The sequence below is a fragment of the Mizuhopecten yessoensis genome, unplaced genomic scaffold (assembly GCF_002113885.1).
Source record: "Mizuhopecten yessoensis strain PY_sf001 unplaced genomic scaffold, ASM211388v2 scaffold6383, whole genome shotgun sequence".
Lineage (NCBI taxonomy): Eukaryota > Metazoa > Mollusca > Bivalvia > Pectinida > Pectinidae > Mizuhopecten > Mizuhopecten yessoensis.
In genome coordinates, this window is record NW_018406522.1 from 580,118 (window position 1) to 593,581 (window position 13,464).

The following is a 13,464-nucleotide window of genomic DNA, read 5'->3' on the forward strand; positions in this document are numbered from 1 at the left end:
AGGTGGTAGTTAGGGTATACTACAATGTCTGACCAGTACTGATGTACAATACGAACACTACAGACAGGTGGTAGTTAGGGTATACTACAATGTCTGACCAGTACTGATGTACAATACGAACACTACAGACAGGTGGTAGTTAGGGTATACTACAATGTATGTCTGACCAGTACTGATGTACAACACGAACACTACAGACAGGTGGTAGTAAGGGTATACTACAATGTCTGACCAGTACTGATGTACAACACGAACACTACAGACAGGTGGTAGTTAGGGTATACTACAATGTATGTCTGACCAGTACTGATGTACAACACGAACACTACAGACAGGTGGTAGTAAGGGTATACTACAATGTCTGACCAGTACTGATGTACAACACGAACACTACAGACAGGTGGTAGTTAGGGTATACTACAATGTATGTCTGACCAGTACTGATGTACAACACGAACACTACAGACAGGTGGTAGTAAGGGTATACTACAATGTCTGACCAGTACTGATGTACAACACGAACACTACAGACAGGTGGTAGTTAGGGTATACTACAATGTATGTCTGACCAGTACTGATGTACAACACGAACACTACAGACAGGTGGTAGTAAGGGTATACTACAATGTCTGACCAGTACTGATGTACAACACGAACACTACAGACAGGTGGTAGTTAGGGTATACTACAATGTATGTCTGACCAGTACTGATGTACAACACGAACACTACAGACAGGTGGTAGTAAGGGTATACTACAATGTCTGACCAGTACTGATGTACAACACGAACACTACAGACAGGTGGTAGTTAGGGTATACTACAATGTATGTCTGACCAGTACTGATGTACAACATGTGTGGTACAGGGTATCTACCCCCTGTTGATACTTATGGATTGTAGCCTACATGCAGTAAGATTACACAGGAGATATGTCCTATCTATGGAGTGAGGGGGAGGGATGGTTCTCATTAAATACTTGACCCTCTGAACTACCATCACCATTGTATCCTTAATACAAATCCAAACTGGCAAGAAGATGGTTGTGCATGGTGCTGGGGGCACTGTCCCATTCTCATCCTCAGAGGTACACTTTTACATGAAGAAGGACCGCAAATGGATTTGGTCCTTATATTGGTGTCCATTTTTCTCACTTTTATTGACATGAGTAGTTGACAAAGCCCTTGTTTAAATCTCTACCTCACATTTATACTTTTTTTTATCAAATGTAAGGGCAGTAACTCATTCTCTACTGATCTTAACCTTACACATAATAGACTTCATCCCCCCGCGACCACGGTATGTAAGCAGGTTGTCTCCCCTCATCTCATTCTCTACTGATGAAAACCTCAAAGATGATAGACTTGACCCCCCCCCCCCCAAATACGTAAGCAGGTTGTCTCCCCTTATCTCATTCTCTACTGATGAAAACCTCAAATGTGATAGACTTGACCCCCCCCCCCCCAAATACGTAAGCAGGTTGTCTCCCCTTATCTCATTCTCTACTGATAAAAAAAACCTCACACATAATAGACTTAACCTCCTCCTCACGACCACCATATGTAAGCCAGTTGTCTCCCCTAATCGGTCACCTTACTTATTACATGCCTAACTTACCTTGTGTGAAGAAGGCTGTTCCATGAACCTTCCCTCTTGATATCCTCCCTTATTGTAAATATCACGCCCTTCCCAAAGCTTATGGGTGGGAGGCTGTTCCGTGTACCTCCCCACTGGGTAACCGTCCTTATCTTGACCTTCACCTACTTTTCGTATCTGTTGATACAGAACTGGACCTGTTTCCACTCTTTTCGGCTCAGGAATTATCCTAGGTGATCTCACTAAACTGTCAAAATGGTGATAATGTCTGTCTCTTTTATCTTCCGCCTGGAATCCTGTTGATTCCACAGTGGTGGTCGTACATGTAGTCGGATGGCCACTCACAGGCGTTTTTTTCCAAGAATTTTCCTTTGGGAGAAAAAGCCGTGGAAACCCTCTGCGAACCTGTTTTGGACCCTGATCCATCATGTCTGACTGTCTAGCTGGAGACTGTTGCATAGGTTGATCTTTTTGACGAGGCTCCGACTGTGAAGTACAAAACAACCCCGGATAATTAGTTTTAGATTGTGAAGATTGAGTCTTCCATTTTCCTACATCCTGGTGCCTGGCTGAAATATTGTCTGTTTTAAATGCTTCCTGTCGTGCAACTTCACTTGTTTTTCTTCTGTAATCTTTTTGATCTGTCTCTATGTCGATGTTGTCATATTCATCGTTTCCATCATCTGATCCACATTTGTTGGTCACATGACTAGGGAATGTGTGCTGATTGGTCAACTGAAAATCCTTTTCCTTTGGCGGAATGATGACTTTTAATCTCGGTTTCTCTTTTGTTTTTGACAAATCTTTCACAGGTGTGCTACAAATACGAGGAGAAAACACAAAGTTTGATCGTGTACTGAAATTGGCTGGTAGGGTTGTATAATATGCATAGTTAGGGCCGCTGTCAGTCAGCGATGACGGTTCACCTAAGGATTGGTCAAGGTCCCTTGGAAATTGACAAGGTCCTAATTGAAGGTCACTTAAATTTGAATCGGTTGAAGTCATCAGTTTAGATTGCACTGGTTTATTCCGTGAGGTATACATGTCGGACACATTGGCACGTTTGTCTCCCCTGAATTGTTCGGACATGTTGACTGTCCTTCCAGACCCATGAACATTTGGCCCTGGAACTGTTTGTATACAATCCTTGACATTGCCAACCGTGTAACGTAAGTGAGACATATCAGGTTTCCGATGTACATAATCGTCTGCCATATAAGTCCTCGTGGCCAAATTATAAGGAGATTGGCCATGTGAGTTCGCTGCAACATATTTCTCACTGATCATTGGTAGGTTGTCACCATTGGTTACATCAGGACTCCAGGTCACATGACGATATCCATGACCACTCCGTCGCGGATCCTGAAATTTTTCATACTTTTTCCGTAAACTTCCGTAAGGTGATGACTCTGAACTCAAGTTGCTTGGTGACCGTGACCTGGTGAGGTCAGATGAGTCAAAACTTATATCCTGACCGTTTTCCTGCATCTGTTTTGACCGGTCTCTGACCTTGTCCAGATTATCATATACACATTCTGCCTGACCTTCACTGGTCGCGTCATATCCCAAACTGTCCCTTCCTGCATTATCTGACATGTGTATATGAGACTTATCTCCCTTTAAGGGGTCGAAATTTGGAGGGCTTCTCATTCCTGAAGAAACCCTCGGCCGAAAAAGCCTTGTCTGGTGCACTTTTGGAGCTTGTGGTTCTTGGTAATGATAGTCACTGTAATGTTGATTACCTGTTTTTCCCTTTGGGGGTTTTCGTGAAACAAATTTCAACATGGTATGTAATTTTTTTTATAGCTGCTGTACTTTCACTTTGCCAATACTTGTGGTATTTGTGGTTTATGAATTTCCGTGTTTTGATAACCGTGGTAACAGTTTACACACAACAGTTGGTATTGTGCCATGTTTCCATGTTTTACAGGTGATGCATGTCAAGCTCCAGTTAGCCAGCACAAGGCCCCGGGGTACAAGTACTCCGTTAGGAAGGGGTGTGGTCCATCAGCGTACCCCGACACTGTTTAAAATTTCCGGGGTGCATTCTTCGAACCATCCAAGTTTGGGTGATTTTTAAAACCTGACGCACCAACTAAACATCCCGATGCCTGTTTTGAAATGGTTATACCTTAGATTTCCTCATCAATGCGTTCCCAATCTGTGGGTCTATTTGTAAGAGTGTTGGCAGCTAGTCAGATGTGCGGTAGACTGCAGCTTCACTCTCCACAGAGAAACACCGGACAAGCCTGAGTGTGAGAGCTAGGCTCCTCATCCTCTGTTACTACATCTACCTGGTCAAACGTCTTATCTCTACACCTAGTCGGCTATAACCCCATGCCTCTCAGTTTTAACTTTTACACCCAATATCTACCTGGTCAGGGTATATGTACTGCTAGTGTGTCAGCACCAATATATATAGCATATATCCCAAGACAGGAAGTATCACCTACTGTGAATTAGCACTAATACATTGTAAGTACATGATCCAGATACTTGTAAGACATGTAATATATATCTGTACAGGGCTAATGCTAATTGCACAAATTCTTTTCCTCAATATAAATCGTCTCAACAACAATACATAGAATGGTCTGAATGATTATCAAAAAACATAAATACTGCATGTGTTAGCACCAAGGAATAAAGATATCAAATGTTCTATGATAAAAGTTTTTCGGTATGCAGTATAGCATATATCAGAAACAAAGCACAACAAATATGTGTGTTATTAGCACCAATATACATAAATAAGGTCAGTCTTTCCACTTCTCCTTGACCCAGTCGAGCACCGACACAGTATTAACACCTACACATATATAGACCTTGTTAGATTACCAGTAGGATTACACTAATACGTGTATTCCAGAGATTAACACCTCACAGACAATAATCACCAGCAGTGTGTCTGTAACAGGGATTCCTACACCCCCTACAGCTGTAACACCCCTTTCCACCACAGCAGCCCTCCAGGATCCTAGCGTAAAACCTTTCTATCAGATTACTGAGATGAAGCTGAGGATTTTCATCCTATTTCTCACCTTCACAAATTATTTCATCACCACCATAATCTTTTCAGAGATTATCATTTTTTTTCTCTCAATATATTTTAAAAGTTTTCAAATTTTAAAATCATGGAATTCCTGTTCTTATTTCATCATTAAGTCACTCTGTATATCCTTCAGATTCTATCTTGGTAGAGATTATCTTTTCTTCTGCTCTTAACAAACTGAATTAAAATAAAAATAAACTAAAAGATCACCGGTTTTTCTGTTATGATTCAATCATCATGTCACTCTGTATATATCCGCTATATCTTGGCAGAGATTATCATTTTTTTTTCTCTTCTAGTTACAACCTCGTTTTTTAAACTTTCAAACTTGAACACAATCCTAGTTTTTTTGTTTCCCGTCACTCTGACACTTTTGTATCTCGTAATAGCTGTATCCGAGGTGATGAGGAGGCGATGAAAACATACGAGGAAACGGAAATGTTACAGATGATGAGTTAGACAGACAAAAGAAATAAATCCCGGTGTTATGGTTCGACCTGTATCCGTGGAAACAAAACACTTCCCAGATGGGACATAGATAGTATCAGACCTCCACAGTAACAGTACGCTACAGGCTCATTTGAAATTGACTTTTGAGTTGTTAACACTTGTACAATGAGATTTAAAATGTCATGTGTCTATCTAAAACGAAGTGCAGATCATATCTAGGACTCAATGTCCTGTTAGCTTTCCTCTTACAAAAAAAAATAAAAAAATTATTATTATGAAAAAAAATGTAACTTTGGTAGCTTCAGATATTTGTGTCAATAGTTAAGTCAAAAAAATGTTATCTATGATTAAAGCTTCAGAAAAATGTAATCTGGTACCAGTAACTATGGTAACAGATTCTACTTTAACAGATTCACAACTGCATGTATATCGCTTTAATTTGGTGTTATTGCATTATAATGAAGTAAAAATGTCTGAAATCTATTTTTCTTCCATCAGACAAGATGAATCAGTCATAATGGACCATGATAAATCTATCCAGTTACACCCAGCATAAGACACATTTTAACATACAGAAGATGTACTAGAACCTATTGGGCTATACACTCCACTGCAGATGTCTCCTGTGATCCGGTATTTCTACATCCATACTCCTTCTAATGAGTTAGCATTTCTCTCCAGATGAAACATTATTAGTTGATATTTAAATCAAATCTTGGAATGTAATTCATCCAGGCTTCATTTGATTGAATTCTCTATGCACATTTCACATTAAGCCCATTCCACTTTTCCGAGTTAGAAAAATTGCACCTGAATTCCTAGATTCCTGTAGGGCAAAAATAACTTCCCTTTCGAAGAGTTCCACACCATGGGTCCGTATTATATAAACAAAGTTAATGCCAGCACTGACCATCCATTGGTAACTAGGGACCTGTCAGTATCTCTGTTAACATCTCCCTTGCAACAAACTGTCATGGCCGCCTTAGCAACCAGTCCGGTAAATGACGATGTGTTGAGTTTTAAACTCTTCAGACTAAAAGAATTGCTAGGTCAATTATCAATTTATAGATAGTCCAACCAGAATCCTTAATTTCCATCAATTGATTCTAGCCTGAAAATGTATTTTAATTCCTCAAGCAAACCATGAAAATTATTCATAAAAAGTTCTATTCAGAATCCACATGATAATATGATCATAAAAAATGTTCTTTTTCTTGTCTATCCAATGTCTTCAGCATAAAAAGATCCTAAACATCGGAGATTTTTTTCTGACATAATTCCACATCCAAACATTCAAGAGTTTCAATTTCCTGGATTACCTCCAGCCAATGAGCCCTACACACATGTGCTTGAAGTATCAAAACAGCTTTTTTTTCAAAACCACATGTGTGTATACTTGTGATATATAACAATCGGTCAAATGTTTTCTGGTAAATCTTTCCAAATTGAAATTATCGTAAGTCTTTTACAATACACCACAGCACAATTCCTGATGTGAACTCTACATAGCTAGTGTCTATAATACACCAGATATCTACCCCACATAAAACTCGGCCATAAGCCTTTCAGCAGGAACACAAAAATCCACTTTGAAGAATCTCCGTCTGTTCTGTAAATATAATTCCAAGGAATTGTACGTATACATCAAAAAGTCATATCTTCCACAAAACTTATTTTTAGGACTCCATGAACTTTCGAATCCTCAATGAAACTTCAGGTTAGAGTGTGTTTATGGATATCCGACACTGATAGTACCTTTCTGAATGAACATAGTAAAAAGGTCATAATACCAGTCAAGTATTTCCTGCGGCTTACAGTGGAGTATCGTTTTACGGAGAATTTTTACGACACCATCTACACTAATTACACCAGTAAAGAAGTCAGCAATAAAAAAATCTCACGAAATATTTCAGCTGAAATAATTGTCACAGCCCATTCATCAACATGCTTGATAGCTTCAGCCTGTCCAGTTTCTCTACCTCTAGAATGCTGGGGAGAAAAACATCTTCTGTCGCAGTCGCCCGGAGACTCGGATACCAGTTGACAGGTCAAAATGTGTGGACTTCACAACATGTGTTGAAGTTGATGACAGATCCTCAACTATAAACATATGTATAGTCCTATTTACATACATTTCTTCCATTTTTGTGTGAATCTCTATAGCGGAGCTTCCTCAGCATACTTTCCAGAAACGATTCCACGTTATGCTACAATTTGTACCAGTAATGGTACATGAACTGGTTAAGTGTACACAAATTGATAAAACGGAGTAGGATGGGTAAAATAAGTGTAAACAGAGTCACTTGTACAGATAGCATCCACACATAGCTACGAAATTTGACACCTATTTGGAGCTCTCCATCACAACATCGGGTTTCAACTTTGACATTTTTTACAGACGCAAACTCATTGTCTAATCACCAAGGCTGTTTCATCTCTCCAGCTGGTATAAATCAGCCCGAACATGTTTGTCCTGAACTGGAAACGACATTTCATTTATATTCGTAGTAATGAAATAGTGAGTAATCATCTCCCCCGGTAATTTGATATAAACTGTAAGTATATACCATATGACATCACCCGTAAGAAATATGAAAATCTGGCGATATGTATCACATTTGTCGAGTCCGCCATGTGCACCAGGTTAGTTCCCGATTCTGGCTACACTTGACGCACCAGCATTATGACAATCTGGAAGCAACTCGATCCTGAAATTACTGTTGTCGAACGAAAGAAAAACAATTATTTTCAAGTACTTCTCCTCCAAGTCCATTCACAAACAATCCGCTGTATCTCCCTGATCAAAGCAAAATAGACATCTAGAGTACTTGATCTTTGACCTCATTTCGTAAATAACCTCTGACCTCTGGGCAAATAGTACTTGTAAAATATGCTAGTCTTTTTTTTTTACAAAAGTTTTGCCAGAATGTGAATGAATACACCTTGTGACCTCTGACAAACAGACTGCTTCATTTACAGAGCTGTCTGTAAGCATATGAACACAATAACATACATGTACCTGTCTGGAAGGCTAACACAGACAAGTTCTTCGTATTTCTCAAACATACTTTGTCTTGAAATCATCTCAACATTGTATAGACTATCCTACAGGGTGCCAAGGAAAACCTATACATAAGAAATATCAGACTGAATCAAAGAAACCATGCAGCGATCTCCAAGGGAAACTGCATACATATCCCATAAAACTACCTTTATTGACCTTGAGAAAATTTGACCTTTCTTGCAGAGCAGACGACAGTCTATTACTTGGTATGTATCAATTGTTAGGAAAAAAACCTCAACCCTCTTCAGATTTTCTGATAAAAACGATATAAATTGAAATCTTCCATACATTGAGTCTCCTGCAAGCTTTTGCACAGATAATACGATTTATCAGTTACCATGGCAATATGGATTGTCACTGATATAAAGATTTCAAGATTTTCTCAAAAGATAATTCATCAATTCAACTCTTTGTAAATTAAATGTAAACATGTTGCCTAGTTTTTGCTGGAGGAATCATGTAAAGCTCGCTCTAAAAATAATTCCTCCGTGGTATTTATGAGCCGAGTGTTTTGTTTTTGTCACTTTGCTTCAGAAGATGCTTGGCACCAGTAGCCCAGATAATTTTTATTTTTTCTCTCCGATATAAAAACATGGGGAAATCTTTTTCCAGCTATACCCATCAATCACCATTTGTCAAAGAGTTTTGGCATGTCAGTTCCAAATTAATTCCCGTTTTAAAATTTAACTGACAGAGCATTAATTTTTGTAGGTCAGGGGTAATGTTATAGAGTAATTTAATCTGGCGAACTGTCTACCAGATAAAATACCATAGGGCTGGAAGAACATATGATTGACTAGATATTATAAATCAATGGTGTAAAAAAAAAAAAAAAAAAAATGTCTTGAACTGTGTTTAAGATTGCATATGATTCCAAAAGTCATTATAACCATCAAAGTTTCTATTTCAGATTAATTCACACAACACAAAAAAGAGCTTGAAAAATTGTTTTGATATCCTGTTACAAATTTTCTAAATAACAGGGAACTGAAATGTTTGAGATCCTGGAACCTTTGACATAAAAGGATTCAAATGTATCAGATCTTTCCCCTTACAGCTCACCTGTAATACAGGTGTTGTATAGTCACAGGTAGGAGAAAATCACACGTCTTGTGATAGATATTCAACATCAGGAATAATTCCCTGTTACGTCATAAAACAATGCTGACAGCACTATCACATTCACATCATGTCCTGTGTAAGAAATAAAGATTTTAATTTTGCACAAGGTGACTTGTTCTTAAAAACTTGTCTTCAGGTGTTGAAGAAATGATATAAATAAATTAACACAAAGGTCACTCTCCTTATCCTTGACCGGTGGACCTATGAAGACACGACCACACAAGGTAAGTCCCTACCATCATATCTCTTTACACCTGGGCACACAAGGTTGTCTATCACAATGTCTAAAACATCCAGACCGTCAAGGGAACTGCAGGACCTAATAGATCATAGACTGGCTACCAGCCCCTAAGTTTTTATCAAGAATTACTCTGCTGCATTTTACCACTAGCTTATCTCCCCCTAGTTTAGAACTTCAGACTTTTTTTCTTAATAATTGAAAATACATCACTACAGGGCTTTATACAGAACTCGTACGTAAAACTGTCTCCAAACATCTGAATCTTAAACCTGACATGGTTATTCCATTCTTTTCCTATGACTTATGAAAACACAAATTTTAAATACTGATTCAAAATGTTTTGATTTAGACTTTTTCTTTTGCATGCTGCAATGAGTAAAAGATTATAGACAGTTTTGTAATCAGTTAAGTGTTTTTGTAAGACAAACCTACAGGTTAATTAGCTGTCTATTTGTACACATAGTGATCAGAAACTAGCTCTGATGATGAGAGGAAGGATGGAGTCGGGGGAAAAAGGAACAAGTCATTTGTGTGATGGAGAGATGGGAAAAGGAAAAAGTTGGAAAAAAAACATTTATTCTTTCACCCATTCATCCCTACCTGGTTTGTATGTGTGGGGTGAGGTTAAGGTGAGGCTGCAGAGACGGGAGGGAGAAATGCAGAATGGAAAGGGGAGATGCTTCAACTCATTCACCCCTGAAAATTCATAATGAACTATTCCAACATTTGAAATGGAAGAGTTGAAATGTGTCTTCAGGGGTGAATGAGTTAATGGAGAAATATGGAATGGAAGGGGGAGATTCTAAAGCAAAGGGTGATGGGGAGTCGGGGAGGGGAAGATAAAAACTTGTTTACTGACACAGTCTATAACAGATGGGAAGGGGTGGGGTAAAGGGATATTGGTTTAGAGGGACAATGGAGGAAAAAGGAAAGAAGAGGAAAGAGATAAAGAACAGTGATTGGGAGTAGAGTACAGCATGCAATGAGGAGAACAAGTGAGAAAACTAACAAACAACTACCAGATAATTATCTTGGAACTCAGGAACTGGGCAAGATATTTATATATATATATATAGATGGAATGGGAAATATACTCATTGTAGAAAAATATACACAGGGGCCTGAGATTTATATTCACAGTATGTTTGAATCTTTCCTGAGGGCGATGTGTTCTAGTTGCCTAGTGACCCAATGATGGCATATGTAACAGGCTTAATTGATATCTTGAAGTCTAGAAATTGATTGGATATTCTGCAACCTATACCTAGATTTAGCAGCCTTTCATCAAGGTTTAATCCTGAAGCCTCTTCTATTCTGTAGGGGACTGAATTTAATTTTTAATTTAACTTACTACAACATCAAAATAGAAATATTTGATTTCAAATTAAGAATGTTAATCAAAAGATGATGATAAATTGGTCTGTCAATTTCTGGTAAAAATGTGAAGAATGCTTTTACCATTTACAGCAGAACAGAAGAATTTGACTGTCACATGCTATGTTATACTGATGCAATGGACATCCAATATACTCAACGAGTTCTACTAGATTTTCCAAAGAAACTAACCCTTTTATAAAGATATCTTAATTGGTCAGTGAAGGAGTTTGATATATATACTACGGTTATGTAAATCCAATCCCGACAGGTGCTCAGGTATCCTAATTGGATCGCACCAGGTGCACAGATACCATACCCCAGAACGTTAAATAGGTTTCCAGGTAGATGCACTTACAGGGGAATTATCGTAAAATTTTTACGCTGGTATCTGTTGGTTATCTTTAGCTAGGCATTAACATCTGGATATTTATAAACAAAGTACAATTACTCCACCAAATAAACAACATAAAGGAATTATTTAACGATACATATTGTTAAAAAAAAATCATTAAAAAATAAAATAAAAATTTACATGTGTTCAGATTTTTATAACACCACGAAATAATTTGAACGATGAAAATAAATCAAATTGATATAAGTCTGCTTGATAGGATCCCAACATGTGAGAAAGTTCTGAAATGAAATCATCAAAGAGTCATTGGAAGCTTTAGTCTATAATAAATCTAGGGGTGTAGAAATGTTTTAGGCAGCTTCCAGAAAAGTAAGGATAATTAGATGTGAACAAAATTAGGAAGTGAAGAAAGAGTTCAAATGTTTGTAAACAGTTATCAAGTGATAGATACAACAAATTCTCAGTAGTTTTGTCAGCTTACAACTCTCATTTTAAAAAATCATTTTTTTTTCTTACTTCATTTCAATTATTTTTTTTTGAATTCATAGCTTTTTATCATAACAATGGAATATATACATGACAAAAAAAAATCATTTATCAAAATAATATCTATTTATCAATATATATAAAAAAAAATCCAAAAAAGTGATGGTAGTCAAGCTAACGATGCTTTGATTATATGTGGGCATGGTTGCCGTGGTTTTCTCCTCATCCCCAGGCCAGTGTGTGTACCTGGTCCTCCTGTCCCTCTGATGTAACCAACAGATCAGGGGTCATCATTAATCTAAACATAGAGGGCATTAACTCCCTACAGGGGCCTACCTGGAGGGTAAATTACATACAGGGGTCCCCCAAAGGAGATTACTAAAGGTAAAAAAACCAAGTCCTTCTGTTAATTTATTTTTTTAACATTTATGGAAAAAAAACTATTGTTAAGAACACTAGATCATTAAAATCTAATTGTTTAAATAATTTGAAATAAAAGTTCTTTTAATCATATTTTGTTTCTGAGTGTCTCAAAAAATCTTTTATATTTTCTGCGACATCAGATATTTTCCAGGGGGCCCAAATTTCGTGGCTTCCTGACAAAACACCAATCCATGGTTACATGAATTTGTGTATTAAGAGTAGCCACTCGAACGGGAAATTGCTTTATATCAAAATTGTAATCACTTCATGGACCTTTGAATTCATAGATGAAGATTTAACCCACGGAATCAACAAAATAAAAATTCCACAAAAATTAGTGATTTCACAGTACCATAAAAAACAAAAAAATATCTAACAAAAAAAAAGGTCTAAAAACAATGCTTCCAATTTGAGTTTTAGGTTCAAGTCAGTTTTCATTAATAGGAAAGTACATAAAACTGAAGACCAGTTTAAATGAAGGAAAAAATAAAATTTGTCAATGTTAATTTTTTCTTAAGTCATCCATATCGCCTGCTTGCCACTCAATGTCTCCTGCCTCAGGTGCTTTAACTGTCTAGGATGTTCCTAAAGATGCACTATAAGTGTTTTTTTTATGTAGTTTCCAAAATATAATTACGTAACCATCAACCTGTGCTTCTGATTTTTAATCTGTTGATAATGACATTCCCAGACAAGTGCATTAAAATAAGGAAATGGGGTCTATTTTCAATTTACGAAGGGTTGGTATGGAATCTTGTTCCCCCGGAAACAATTATAACCTTTAACCTCTCAGAAATAGTCATCAAAATTTACACACTTTTTCAAATAATTAATACTTTGATTCTAACAAGATCCCTTGGCAATTTAAATTAGAAAGATGTTTTTTGAATGAGTGAAGATATTTTTGAGTATCAGGCTATACTGCAGCATAATTGCCTAGGTAACCATCCCTTGGTAACCAATTGCCTTCCGGTATGACAAAACCAACCGACACAGTTGTTTTCTCGTATCAAGATTCGACTTTGTGGAGTATGTTTTTTGCCCTGCCAGGCTTCAAATCAAATTTACCTACATTTCATTTTGGCTAGCTAAGCATTCTGTTGCATGGCCTCATGTTATGTTGGATAGTAATGTATTGTGTGATTGTGATGTTCTTAAGTTCTATGCCCACTGTTTTTTTTACCACAATAACGGATTTCACAAGCACGCAGCTTTCTCATCAGGGCTTGGAACATCTTTACAAAAACATTTCCAACACTCACAGGCTGTGTTGCCAATGATAATTATCAGAAGGCTAGATAA

At 37.4% G+C, this 13,464-nt stretch overlaps 1 protein-coding gene across 19 annotated transcripts in view; it reads right to left on the reverse strand.

Annotated features, from left to right (window-relative positions):
* Positions 1-13,464, reverse strand: part of LOC110452090 (serine-rich adhesin for platelets-like) — a 291,726-nt gene that overhangs the window by 153,477 nt on the left and 124,785 nt on the right. The window contains exon 1 of one of the 19 annotated variants that reach the window (XM_021500397.1): positions 1,617-3,829. The exons of the other annotated variants lie outside the window; for them this stretch is intronic. Coding sequence (XP_021356072.1) covers positions 1,617-3,380 — 1,764 coding nt within the window. The 5' untranslated portion in view covers positions 3,381-3,829. Of the gene's footprint in view, positions 1-1,616; positions 3,830-13,464 lie in introns of those variants that run through there. 19 annotated transcript variants of the gene reach the window in all.